At 42.3% G+C, this 13985-nt stretch overlaps 2 protein-coding genes across 2 annotated transcripts; both read right to left on the reverse strand.

Moving 5' to 3' along the window:
- Positions 1 to 375: 375 nt before the first annotated feature.
- Positions 376 to 8715, reverse strand: LOC109415588 (NIF3-like protein 1). The gene is made up of 4 exons (XM_062845740.1): positions 8556 to 8715; positions 1474 to 1720; positions 907 to 1412; positions 376 to 842 (listed from the first exon to the last, which is right to left on the reverse strand). Exons 2-4 carry the CDS (start codon positions 1671 to 1673, stop codon positions 652 to 654), a joined length of 897 nt encoding a protein of 298 aa, XP_062701724.1. The 5' UTR covers positions 1674 to 1720; positions 8556 to 8715; the 3' UTR covers positions 376 to 651.
- LOC134285253 (uncharacterized) lies at positions 1727 to 8549 on the reverse strand. Its single transcript, XM_062845739.1, has 2 exons — positions 6457 to 8549; positions 1727 to 4238 (listed from the first exon to the last, which is right to left on the reverse strand). The coding sequence occupies exon 2, from the start codon at positions 3357 to 3359 to the stop codon at positions 2433 to 2435; it is 927 nt and encodes a 308-aa protein (XP_062701723.1). The 5' UTR covers positions 3360 to 4238; positions 6457 to 8549; the 3' UTR covers positions 1727 to 2432.
- Positions 8716 to 13985: the final 5270 nt, after the last annotated feature.

Raw genomic sequence — 13985 nt, forward strand, 5'->3', positions numbered from 1 at the left:
ACGATCGCTGCTGACTTATGTTATTGACATTGTCTTGAACGAGGGTTTAGTTTAAGTTGCTTTGGCGTTCGTTTCTGTTTTGATGGTCGGCGTTTGTCATTTGACCCTCACTTCACAGTAAGCGTCGTTAAGCAGCCTGAAGTTGCACACTACTGGTTCAAACGGGCAGAAAATATGCTGTTGTAGGATTCCAATTACACCTTCCATCAGTACAACATATACCGCCAAACATTGAATTTCAACTCCAGAGCTACAGACATAAAAAGAGCTACATAAAATGCTATTCATTTAGATTTCTAGATGTTTTCGTTATGTGACAACACTAACCATCACAGTTATTGAATCTTACAGAAATGACATATTTCTCTAGCAGTCTTCTCTAAAGAGCAAGTTTATTTATCGTTCCGCCTACGACGAAACAGGATTAGATTATTTAGTTTTTCGCTTCTTGTTGCTGCAAACGACTCTCTTCTGCTTGGCAGGGGCTTGTCGTGGAGCGTTGACCGCTGATTGCTGGATTGCTGGGTGGTTGCCACTGGTGAGGGCGCCGCTACCACTGGCCAATTGCGACTGCAGCTGCTGGTGCTGATGCTGCTGCTGTTGCAATTGGCCAGGGTCTTGCTGCGTGTGTTACCAGTGGTACACCGGAAATCAGTAGGTCTGCAACGGATCGGCGTCCTGCTCAGAGACGTCGATCTGGATGGCTTGGTAGTCCTTCAGCATGTTGCGCAGAATTTCTCTGAATATCGGCAGATAACCTCGCTCTGAATTGCTATGGTTGAGCAAGATTACGTGGATATTCTGGTGGTTCGCGTCCAGGACATCATGGTGAAACATTTCTCCTAGAATACACAAGAACAATTCGATTTACAGTCACATCAGTAGATCAACTCATTTTCAGCAAACCTGTAATGTAAAGATCAGCCTTGACTCCCTTCAGCACGCTGGTACCCGATCCAGCGCAAACAGAGAACGTCCGTATCGGTGACTCCAAGTTTCTGTTGACCGCTACGGCTACCTTCAAGTCTTTCAATTTCGTGTAGGCCTTTATTCTGTCGATAGCTGCCCCTAGGGTCAATTCACCCTGGATGACACAAAGTCTTCCGGCACCGATCGACGGATTGGACAGATTCTCCAAAACGGGTTGAGCACTGGCCAACGGCAAGGCGGCGGCCAACCAATCGTTTACTCCATTAGTGACGCTGTCCCAGCTGGTGTGTGGTGAATACAGTGCGATTTTATTTTCCAGACAAATCGATACGATACGCTCCTTCCAGGACTTTTGCGTGATCCTCTTGAGAGGAGCAAATATTGGCGGATGGTAGGATATGATCATGTCGGATCCCCTTGCCATAGCTTCACTCATTACATTCTCAGTGAGATCGTTCGTTAGGAGAATTTTATTAACATTTCTGTAAAACAATAACTAACTTAAGACACAGTACCTTAAATTAGGAGTGCCTCGAAACTTACCTTTTGGTGAACGGCTCAATCAGTAACCCTACGTTGTCCCACTTTTCCGCGAGGTTCTCCGGAGCGAATTCATTCAGTTTCTCCACAACCACGGAGAGTGCTATGCCAGCCATTTTGCGGACAACTGGAGACGTGGATATAGCTTTGGCACGATACTGTATGTTGGAGATATTTCCACTGGTTTTATATAAGTTGAACATTCACGAAGCTTTTGTGGAGTACATCAGTTGGATTCGCCGGTGGCTCTCTACAACAATGAAGAATGTTCGTATTTTATTAGTCTTTTTAATCCTTTTTCTTAAGATTTATACTGAAGCCGATTCATAGCCGATACACTGAAGGATCGCTGGTCCATCGGTTCGCTACATGAGATATGTTGGACAGGAACTAGGGAGGGTGCGAATGTGAAGAAGTAATCGGAATCATACGAGAACTGGAAACTGCTTTTATCTTTAATCTTAAATGTGCAGGTTGAGGATCAAAGGCGGATTGTTCAACTTAGCCTTCACTCCGTAAGTACTGATTATGTCAAAGACGCATTCTTTGAAACGTGAATACGATCACGGCCTAAGCCACGACATACTGACGCTTAGGTAGGCCAGGAGAAAAAATTCAGACCGACGATCAGTGCTCATCAACTATCAAACGAAAACGCCCTATGACTTGTAGATTTTACTGCCTCCAAGAACATGACTATTTGTAGCACCTTCTTCCAGCAAAACTTCTCTTATCGTTCCACCTGGAGATCACCACAGCAGACGGAATCGTAAATTGATCACGTTCTGATTGATGGACGGCACTTCTCCGGATCTGGGATCTGGGAAACCGAACAGCTACCGGAGGAGTGGAAGGAAGGAATATTTTTTTTTTTCTTTTTCAGTTAGTTTATTTAATGGCTCACCCGCCGATACCAGCTTTACAGAGCCGACAATCTTATTTAAAAAGAGAACAAAAACAAACTATTTCGAGCCATTACTGCTCTTATTTTTCAAAGAAAAAACTTGGGTTGATGAGGCGCCAGTAGCATGTTCCTTCGAACTCCTGTTTGGGGAACACTGCTCACTACAAACTTTTTTCGTTTCAGCCTTCTCTCGCTTTGACCGCCGCCGCTTGTTTGTAGCTTCAATAAAGTCGGATGATGAACTCGTCGAAGCATTGTCGTCGATGTCCGTCCATTCGTCGTCGTTTTGTTTTGTTTCTTCAACTGTAGGTGCTTTTTGTGCTTTATTAATTGGTGGGAAATCGGCCTCAGTAAAAAGTCCGTCGGATGGTGGAGACGATGCTGTAGATGCTGTTCGTGGATGATTTACGAATGCTGCGTTGTTTGATTCCACGCACTTCTTACCGGGGTGGATAGGTTCGTGGCAATGCCGGCAGGATTTAGGTTGGTTCTCGTACGAGATCATTGTAATTTCATTAGCAATGGTAACGTAGGATGGAATGTGACGTAGTAAATTCATTCGCAACACCCTCACGCCATTTGATATGCCCGGGAAATAGTGCATCCACGTTTCGTCTCTGATGGAGATAACCTCTCCAAACTTCAACATGAATTCTCCGACGGCAGAATGGCTCACTGACGGAGGGAGGTCATGTACCCTAACGGTGACAGCCTCACAATCCACGTATATAGGAATTCTGAATTCTTTATCCGCACAAAGCATTGTTCGCTTCCAGTTATGTTCTGACTGGTAGCGTGAGGCAATCTCGTAAGACTTCATCTCGACATACACACAGTTGCGTGCATGGTGCAACTGGATGCTGATAACGTCTTCATATCGTACTTTTATCACATTATCCAAAAAAGTCTGTATCTTCCCAATCTCGGGACGAGCCGGGAGAACGCTAAAATCAATCACTAACGTGTTTTTTCGCACACCGCACATTTTCCGAGTATTGCGAACGAAAGGGAATAAGACAAAAGAAACACGTCTGATGCACGCGAGGACTGGCTGTAAACTCGAAGGAAGGAATAATATGCCCCATTCGCAAGAAAGGCGACTATTTGGAATGTGAGAACTTCAGAGCGATCACTATTTTGAATGCTGTCTACAAAGTGATATCCCAGATCATCTTCTGTCGTCTGTCGAGCCGGCTTCATCGACGGCCGGTCGACAACGGACCAGATCTTCACCATACGGCAAATCATCCAGAAATGCCGTGAATACCAGGTCCCAACGCATCACCTGTTCATCGACTTCAAAGCGGCATACGACAGTATCGACCGCGCAGACCTAAGGAGAATCATGGATGAAAATGGCTTTCCTGGGAAGCTGACTAGACTAAAAGCAACGATGGGCGGTGTGCAAAACTTAAGGGTTTCGAGTGAATTATCCAGTTCATTCGAGTCTCGCCAGGGACTGCGACAAGGTGATGGATGTGAGCCTACTTTTTAACATCGCTCTGGAAGGTGTGATGCGACGAGCCGGGCTCAACAGCCGGGGAACGATTTTCACAAAATCCGGTCAATTTGTGTGCTTTGCGGACGACATGGACATTATCGCCAGATCAGTTGGAAAGGTGGAAGAGCTGTACGTCCGCATGAAACGCGAAGCAGCAAAGGTCGGATTGGTGGTGAATGCCTCAAAAAAGTACATGCTAGTTGGCGGAACCGAACACGACCGGGTCCGTCTGGGTAGTAATGTTACGATAGACGGGGATACCTTCGAGGTGGTGGAGGAATTCGACTACCTCGGATACTTACTGACGGCTGACAACAACGTGAGTCGTGAAATTAAGTGGCGCATCATCAGCGGAAGTTGTTCCTACTGTGGGGTGTGAATATAGTTTACTGTTATTCCCCTTGCCTGTCCGTCCCCTAGCAAGCATCAGTGATAGCCAGTACCATGACGACGCAGACAATGTGAAGCTGCCTCATTGAGGAGAGGGGCTTTGGCGGAGCAAGTCGTATTCATCGTGCGCTTGAGGATTATGCCAAGTGATTCTACTGTAGTTTGCTAAGATGGCGGGGAACCGATTGATCCAGTGAGTTACGCGATATTCACATTGGCGATCCTGCCAGGAGTGCATCATAATTTATCTAAAGTTAATCAAAAGGTAGGTAGAATCACTTGGCATGTAAACAGTGAGAGCAAGTGGGTTGTTTGTGTGTGTAAAGTGTTTAGTGTTACAAACGAGGCGAGCTGAGAATTCAGAGAAGTTTTTTTTTTATGCGCGCCGTTGTGTGGATGTTTACGCAACGGTTCGAGCACATCCACATACACCACACCCTGGTGTGGTGGTATGGTTGACTCTCGTTGTGGACTGATAGCACGTTATAGTTTAATGGGTGGTTCGTCAGTCGATCCTTGCGTGCATGCTTGATCATGTTCTTGTTCGGCGCTTGTGATCACGCTTTCGTAGGATGGTTCCTCGGATTGTTCATGCGCATGTTGTCGCTCGGTGAAAAAGTAAAGGCAAACAAACGACGTGGTGTGTGTGGCGACAGATAAGGTAATCGGTAATTGTGAATGGAGTCGTTAAATACTCGCGGTGACTCGAGGCTGGTATGAATGGGAAAACAAGGCATGTCTAAACGGAATTTTCGCTCTGGAGCGATTATTGGCATGTGGAACCGACGAAAATTATTCTGCATAATGAAAATGCAGGGACGTGTAAAGAAAACCGTCCAAAGAAATAGCGTGTTGGACAACCGCTGAAAACTGTTCTGCATAAAGAAAATGCGGGGACGTGTAATGAAAACCGTCCATGAAAATGGCGCGTTGGACAACCGCCGAAATTTTTTTTTTCTGCATAAGGAAAATGCAGGGACGTGTAATGAAAACCGTCCAAGAAAATGGCGCGTTGGACAACCGCCGAATTTTTTTTCTGCATAAGGAAAATGCAGGGACGTGTAATGAAAACCGTCCAAGGAAAAGGCGTTGTTGGATAACCGCCGAAAATGGTTCTGCATAAAGAAAATGCAGGGACGTGTAAAGAAAACCGTCCAAGAAAATGGCGCGTTGGACAACCGCCAAATTTTTTTTCTGCATAAGGAAAATGCAGGGACGTGTAATGAAAACCGTCCAAGGAAAAGGCGTTGTTGAATAACCGCTGAAAATTTTTCTGCATAAGGAAAATGCAAGGACGTGTAATGAAAACCGTCCAAAGGAAATGCGTGTTGGACAACCGCCGAAAATGTTTCTGCATAAGGAATATGCAGGGACGTGTAATGAAAACCGTCCAAGGAGAAGGTGTTGTTGGGTAAAACAAGCCTAAATGTGATTGTTCTGTCTACTGCTGACCACTGCAGTTGATATGGCCGTGCCCATTACCTGGTAATAAGTCTAGTAATCAGCAATGGAATGGGCCTTTTACATTTGACGTTTTAAATCAGCTGATTTTTTCGGGTCTTTGACAGTTCTTGTATGGAGATGACAGGTCCGGGTTAGCAGCTGTTGTTCAAATTTAGGCCAAGAAAATGCCTATCCTCCTCAAAAACGAAACAAGCATACAAAATAGATTTGAATTTCGCTATCCCATTAGAAGCTTGAGCAGGGATGGCAATGAGACATCGATAATGGCAGTAACAAAATGAAACTTTTTGTGACTCAAAACAAGTGAACAATGGACGAGGAAAAATGGTGAGACCAAACAAGGACAAAAAAAGCAAAATCATCGATTTGAGTGGGAAAAGGGCATATTGGCCCTTAAGAGCTCATCATCGCTCAATCAGAAAGAAAAGGAGTGGGAGAAGTTAACAAACTTGCTAGAAAGACATCTTTTTTTTCGGAGAAGAGGGAGAATGTGGGGTGTGAATATAGTTTACTGTTATTCCCCTTGCCTGTCCGTCCCCTAGCAAGCATCAGTGATAGCCAGTACCATGACGACGCAGACAATGTGAAGCTGCCTCATTGAGGAGAGGGGCTTTGGCGGAGCAAGTCGTATTCATCGTGCGCTTGAGGATTATGCCAAGTGATTCTACTGTAGTTTGCTAAGATGGCGGGGAACCGATTGATCCAGTGAGTTACGCGATATTCACACCTACTACGGTCTCCAGAAGAATCTGCGGTCTAAAAAGATTCACCCACGCATAAAATGCACCATGTACATTAAAGCCGGTGGTCCTCTACGGACACGAGACATGCTTGAGGAGGACCTGCAGCTGCAAGCACTCGGAGTTTTCGAGTGACGCGTGCTAAGGACGATCTGCGGCGGTGTGCATGAGCTTGGTGTGTAACGGGGAAGGATGAACCACGAGCTCGCTGCACTTTACCGCGAACCCAGAAGGTGACCAAAGCCGGAAGGATGCGATGGGAAGGGCATGTTGCAGGAATGGCGGACAACAACCCTGTAAAGTTGGTGTTCGCGACAGATCCGGTTGGCACAAGAAGGCGTGGAGCACAGAGAGCGCGATGGGCGGATCAGGTGGAGCGTGACTTGGCGAGCATCGGGCGGGACCAAGGATGGAGAACGGCAGCCACGAACCGTGTATTATGGAGGAATATTGTTGATTCAGTTTTATCTTGAATTTGATGTAATTCTAAATAAATGAAATAAAAAATGACGGCATTTTTCTGACATTATCGACGTATGGACCTATCAAGGTGTTTATATCGACTCTGACCACTGCCTGGTGAGGATCAAACTGCGCCCAAAACTTTACGTGTTAAGGAGTGGAGTAAAATCGAAGCTGCCGTAAACAACGCATCCAAGATGACTATCGGGTACGTGGAAAGAAAGGGAGTCTATAGGACGATTGGTTCGCCAAGGATTGGTTTTGGAGAAGAAGAACGCACCGGGGACGGAAATTCGGCAGCATGGAATACAACAGAATGTGAAGCGGTTAAGACATAAGCGGAAGCAGCAGGCCCGCCTCTTGAAAAAAAAAATCGCCTGGAAAAACAGGATAGTGATGAAATGGAACTGCTGTGCCGTTCTCGTAATACACAAGCTCATTGCATGCCGCAAGCCGAAATATGCAGTGATAAAAACGGAAGTCATCTAATGGACAAACGTGAGGTGATCGAAAGGTGGAAACAGCACTTCAAAGAGCACCTGAATGGCGTGGAGAATGAAGGCACGGAGGATCAAGGCAGCCCATGAAATGACTACGTTAATGCAGCAGAGGAAATGAACAAACTAACTCACACACTACTGTGAGTAGTAGTAGTAGTGAGTAGGATGCCATTCGCAGCAGAACTCATCAAGATGAGCCTGTAAAACTTGGCTACTTGTCGGTCTTGGCTAGTAGTTTAAGTTCATACTGAAGAAGTGGAAGGAATGTGTAACCTCCTGTCCCATCCAACAAGACTGGCGACTGTATGAGAACTTTCGAGCGATCACCATTTTGAATGTCGCCGAAAAAGTGCTATTCCGGTTATCCCAGCGCATCTTCCGATGTCTATCACCTAAAGTAAGAGAGTTGTTATGGGATGCTCTCAAGCCAGTTTAATCGAAGGCCGATAGACAACGGACCAGATCTTACGGTAACTCCTCCAGAAATACCGTGAATATCAGGTTGCAACGCAGTACCAGTTCATCAGCTTCAAGATGGTACATATCAGTATTGACCGTACCAAGCTATGGACAATCATGGACGAGAACAGTTTTCCCGGGAAGCTCCCCAGACTGATAATATAAAGCAACGATGGACGCTGTACAAACGATGGACAGTTCGTAAGTATATTACCTAGTTTTAGCTCGTGTAAACCATCTTTAAAAATTATAAAAAGTTCATACATTTCTCGAAATTGTAATGTGTTCAGAAATGAACTAAGCTCGGATTAAAAATCCCTATAATAATAAGTCAATAATAATAATAAATCATGATTTCAATAAAAAAAAATTGTCCGCACATTTTTTTTTCTATTGGCACTTGGGTTGTTTTCGATAATACTTGTATACCCCCATTTAATTTCTTTTTCATAGAATATGGGAATACTTCCATACCTAATTTAGTGAAAATTTGATCTTTGAATAGTTTAACATTGAAATAATTAAAAAAAACTTAATGAACCTAGATGGGTAAATGATTTTTTTTTCATTAACCTCAACAAAAGGGTGTCACATAAAAACACTAAATATGTGTTCACAACTACCTTAATTCTCAACATTTTTACGTATTGCAGGAATATACTCACAATCATACTCTCCGGGATCCTTTTTTCAGGATTTGGGCAACAATTTAATTCACTTTTTTCAGTTTTTCATCACCTTCAGTATTTGCAGAATTCTTTGTTTTTTGCAATTTTCATTTTTGCAATTTTTCCGACTTTTGACAGACACCAGACACACTCGGAGCAGAGGAATCAGATTGGCTGAATTTCCAACCCTGTTCCACATCAAGCGGTGCAACGTGGAACAGGGGGTCATAATAGCGATAATAGCCCTATAGCCTTCCCCGGTTCGCTTGTTTGAAGTGACCGTTTTTATATATAGTCAGAGAAGCCCGTATTATACAAAATCAATCGTGGAATCAATTTTTGACCCATATGCATTGACGATAATTTTGATGCTGTAAAGATCTTCTTCACAAAATATCGAATCACGAAAAGTTGAAACAATAAACTTAAAGCTCTCCAACAGTACCACATAAGGCCAAAAAAAAGCGAATCACAAAAAGCCGAAATAAATAAAATAAAATTTGTATTTGTTAACATTTGTAGCTAGGGGGATTAGGGGCATAATGGACACCCTAAGCAAATGAGTACGTTAGGACTGTTAACAGAGACAAAATTTAACATACTATCAGTTGCCTTACATAAGTTGCATAATGGGCACCCTTGCATATTTTATGCTATACCTTTGATTACATCGACCACTTAAATAATTTGCCTACGGCGATCAATGCTACAAATATAATATTGTTCGTGCAGTTGAAAATCGGAATTTTTGACACGCGAAAATCGATTTTTTTTCCTAAACCGTGTGTCGGACGAACGTCGGGCACAGTGCGCTGGATAGAGGGCCAGGTCCGCTGTCCAGCGCACTACGTCCGACGTTGGGTTTCACGTATGGATTTTGAGAAAATTCGATTGTCGGGTGTCAGGAAACTTCGGGTTTCAACCGCGACGACAATACTCCATCTTACACGAATTTACATAAAACCAAAGTTCATTAAAACAAATTTAAGCTAAAACAATTAAAGTGATTTTTTCGAAACTATCTAAAATGCCTAAAAGTATGCAATGCATTTGCAGTTTACAGTATGCAATGTTCATTTCACCCTAAAACGACATCTACATCGAAATTGCTATTTTTAGTTATTGTTCGTGCAGTTGAAAATCGGAATTTTTGACACGCGAAAATCGATTTTTTCTCCTAAACCGTGTGTCGGACGAACGTCGGGCACAGTGCGCTGGATAGAGGGCCAGGTCCGCTGTCCAGCGCACTACGTCCGACGTTGGGTTTCACGTATGGATTTTGAGAAAATTCGATTGTCGGGTGTCAGGAAACTTCGGGTTTCAACCGCGACGACAATACTCCATCTTACACGAATTTACATAAAACCAAAGTTCATTAAAACAAATTTAAGCTAAAACAATTAAAGTGATTTTTTCGAAACTATCTAAAATGCCTAAAAGTATGCAATGCATTTGCAGTTTACAGTATGCAATGTTCATTTCACCCTAAAACGACATCTACATCGAAATTGCTATTTTTAGTTAATTCTGATCAAAAATAAAATAGGGAAACTGACGTGTTCTTGGCAGTTTTGCTCTCTTTCGTCATGTCACGAACACACTGAGATTCTGATTTTCCAGCTCAGTAATTTTTTCACTGAATAATTCAGTATTTTTCCAGCTTTTACTGAGTTCTCAACAGCAGATTTAACTCGGTATACTCGGTAATCATATTTACCGTTCACCAGTAACGATGTTTACCGTGCATCTGTAATTTTTGACAGTTCATTTGCAGAGCTCGTTAACTTATTTACAGAGTATAGTCTATTTTACGAAACGACAACAGCGTTGAAACTAATGTTCTGCCCGACAACAACTCTGCAGCGCGAGACTCGGACGTAGTCACAGGGTCGGCGCGCTACCGGGCAACCGGAGGGGCTTCGCGGGATCAAAATTGGCACTCAATCATTCAAATAATCTGTTATCAGACGAGCGGTTCAAATTACACTATTATTATTTGGCCAAACTGTTGTTCTGTTGTTCACGGGTGTTTCACTGGATTTTCTGGCACGTACCTGATGATCTGCAGTCCTGCGAGCGCTCGCGATGGGTTTCCGGATCCTATTCCGGCGGCACGGTCACTCCTTCAGACGCTGTAGTGATCGGCAAGATGGCCCTGATACCGATGAATGGGGATTTGGGGACAATGGCGGATTTCGGTGGGCTGGAATGACGGTATTCAGCGATGTGGAGTTGGTTCGGATGATCAGGCGCTTCCTTCAGACTAAACCGGTCGACGACGGCAAGGCCGCCCTATTGTCGAACCGTGAAGGGAATTCTCCTTGATATTTAGGGCCCCGGCCCGAGAACAGTCCTACTTGACGTGGATGGCCTTCGGCCAGAGGTATTGGGGTCCTTGACAATTAGGTCTTGGCGACTACGAGGTCACCTTGACCGGCGTGCAATGGCGGTCTTCAGACGCGCCAACCAGAACGTACTCTTTAAAAGGCACATAAAAGGTCCTGGCGAGGAAATAATCAGGATAATTGCTCCATAAATTGGTTCGAGCTATTGAATTACCTGAACTGCGGTGAACGGTCTCTCCAACGTAACTCGATTCACTACTCCCCTGATAAAAAATATCATAAAAATACGATAAATTTTATTGTTACAACACCATTTTTTCGAAAAATATTCACCACTAAACGTATTGTAATTTACACAGCACACTCACCATCACCCCTATTGTTCTATACCATTCGGCGAATGGTAAATGGCACTTTTACAATAAAAAATGGTGGTCGTTATGTATCTTAACCATAAAATTTTGAGAAAATTTTCATACACTTTTTCGCGAAAAACAATAGAATGTATTGTGTTTTTATGAGACATTTTTGGGGCAATTTTCAAAAGAAAACAATATATCTTAATGTTTTTTCATTGTTCTTACAATACAAATACAATTAATTGAATGGCGTCAAATGAATCGTTGTTACAATAAAAATACAATAATATTTGTTGTTGTTTGTAAGCAGTTTTCGCTTTTGAAAATCCATAGAATTTATATTTTCCGCTAACATTTATATCCAGCATTTACGAGCACTAACGGCCGCCAGAATGACATTTTGGGATAAGAATCAAACACTCTGATGTCTGCCTGGTATGTATTGCTTGGCAGCTGTTGATAAGGTCTATCTTCAATCTTTTCAAATAACTGCCAAATATCACAAGTCAGACCTCAGGTCGTATGATCCATACCATAAATCGTTCACAATTCATGTGGCCATTAGTATCTGTAAATGCTGGGGAAAAATTTTAGCGAGAAATATGATTTCTCTGGTTTTTCAAAGGCAAAATCTGTTTACATAACAACAAATATTATTGCATGTTTATTTTAGCATCGGTTCAATTAACCCCATTAAACTAATTGTATTTGTATTGTTATCAATGATAGTTTACTCACAGACAAACAGACGTAACACCTTGAACGATTTTCATAAAAATCCATCGCCCAGTTCACACTACCATCACCTGGTGGAAAAGTTGCACGAATCACTGTGTTGTGCAATATCGTCAACAGAAGGCGCTAGGGTGAAACGTCAAACACATAGAAAAACGATGCACGCGCCTCTGGTTGTGAAAGCTACAACTATGAAAATTTAAAATGATCGTTAAAAGCGTGGTCGATGGAAATTTCGCAAGTGTTACGTCTGTTTGTCTGTGGTTTACTATTTACTAGATTCCTTTAATTTATTGGAAAACATTAGAAAAATCATTGTTCATCTTTTTCTTGTCGTAACATCCTCACTTGGCTAAAACCTGATTTTCAGCTAGTTTTCTATAAGTACTTCCTGAGTTATTCATTGAGAGCTTCCTCTGCCAACACGGCTTGACGTCTGTCAGTCGTTGAAGCTTAAGCGAAACATCTATTGTATTTGAATTATTGAATTAGAACGAAAACTATAAAAAAAATATGTCAAGTGATTTTGCATTTGATTATACAAACATGATCCAAGCAACAATAATATTTATTGTTATTTATTTGTTACGAATTGTTTTTAAGTGTAATTGACAAATAAACTCTTTTTTAATAAGAAGTTCATGAGAACTTTGCAGGCACTTTTGCAACTATTTAAAAACAACTTAAATTATTTTTTACTGATAGTCGTTTTAAATTTTTATAGAACTATTGAAAAACAATCGAATCAATTAGTCACTAATAAAGCTAATGTTCACTTATTGTACGACCTATATGGGTTTGATTTCTATTGTAAAAAGTAACAATATATCTACTATGTGTTTTATTGTGAACGATAAAACCAGTCATATGTTAATAATATTTACCATGTAATGAATGGTAATTTTTTATCCGGGTCGCACTATATTCTTAAAAATTTTGAACTCCACAGAGCACTTCTGGTCTACACGCTCGCCTGATTAAAAGTGGGCGATGGCCGCCCAACAATCATCCGAAAAAAGATCGAAGTAGGCCTCGCCGCGATCGGACGTGATTTTGTTTTGCCTGTCACGGTTTTTTTTTCGCTCTACCGTTTTGTGCGGTTTTTGTGATAATTTGGCTAGAGCTACGCCTTCTGGAAGTTTTGAGCATATGATTTGTGGAATCCGTTCGGCACAATGGTTGTGTTGCAGTTTTGAAGCTCTTATCTTCAAATTGAAGATTTTCGTGTTGTGATTGTGGCCGGAAGAACTTGATATCGTTATTCCGCTAGTGATTGATTTGGTTATACGTCGCGAACAAGCGGACACCCACTTTTCATGCCGCATCGTGTACTTTTGCCAATGCTGTTAAGCTTTATATTCTTGGTGTGAAAATTTTAAATCAGAACAGTGTGTTAATGCAATGACTTGTAGTCTTGTGTTATCCAGAAAACATTGCGAACATTCGTACAACAACTATGTGCGCGGGTGTTGATAGTTTTTGTGGCGTGACATTTCTCAAGCAGTTATCAGCAGCATCCCACATCAAGAGGAACCTGGTTCAGAAAAGACGATCATCAAATGGATATAAAACGACAAACTTGGTGAGGGCGTTTCATGCTTCCTATTTCTCTATTGTATATTGTATATATTGAACCATATAATAGCAAATATCTCGGAGCGTTTGGTACGGTATGTCCACGCATCCTTCCTCCCCTGTAGATTCGAGAAGTGATTCGATGTTAAACGAAAGTTTATTATAGTCGAAGAATTTCAAAGAATCATCTCTGCGGTAAACGCTACGCAGTAGGCCTGGCCGCTTTGACGCTTGTGTCATATCTTTGATATGCTGCAAGCATCAATATTGACAAGAAAAATAATTGGGCGTAATCTAACCCGATTATTTTCCAGGATGCTTTCTTGTACTGGCTGCGTATGCGTTAGATTAGATAGATTAGATTAGATTAGATGGCCGCCCAACAATCATCCTTCGAACCCTTCAGCCCATTC

The sequence above is a fragment of the Aedes albopictus genome, chromosome 1 (assembly GCF_035046485.1).
Source record: "Aedes albopictus strain Foshan chromosome 1, AalbF5, whole genome shotgun sequence".
NCBI lineage: Eukaryota > Metazoa > Arthropoda > Insecta > Diptera > Culicidae > Aedes > Aedes albopictus.

Excerpts from the sequence above, each read along its gene's own strand:
- LOC109415588 (XM_062845740.1), bottom strand. The coding sequence starts at position 1,673 with ATGTTCAACTTATATAAAACCAGTGGAAATATCTCCAACATACAGTAT. Across the intron at positions 1,413-1,473 it reads ATTGAGCCGTTCACCAAAAG|AAATGTTAATAAAATTCTCC; the intron begins GTAAGTTTCGAG and ends ATTGTTTTACAG. Across the intron at positions 843-906 it reads GGCTGATCTTTACATTACAG|GAGAAATGTTTCACCATGAT; the intron begins GTTTGCTGAAAA and ends TGTGTATTCTAG.
- LOC134285253 (XM_062845739.1), bottom strand. The coding sequence starts at position 3,359 with ATGTGCGGTGTGCGAAAAAACACGTTAGTGATTGATTTTAGCGTTCTC.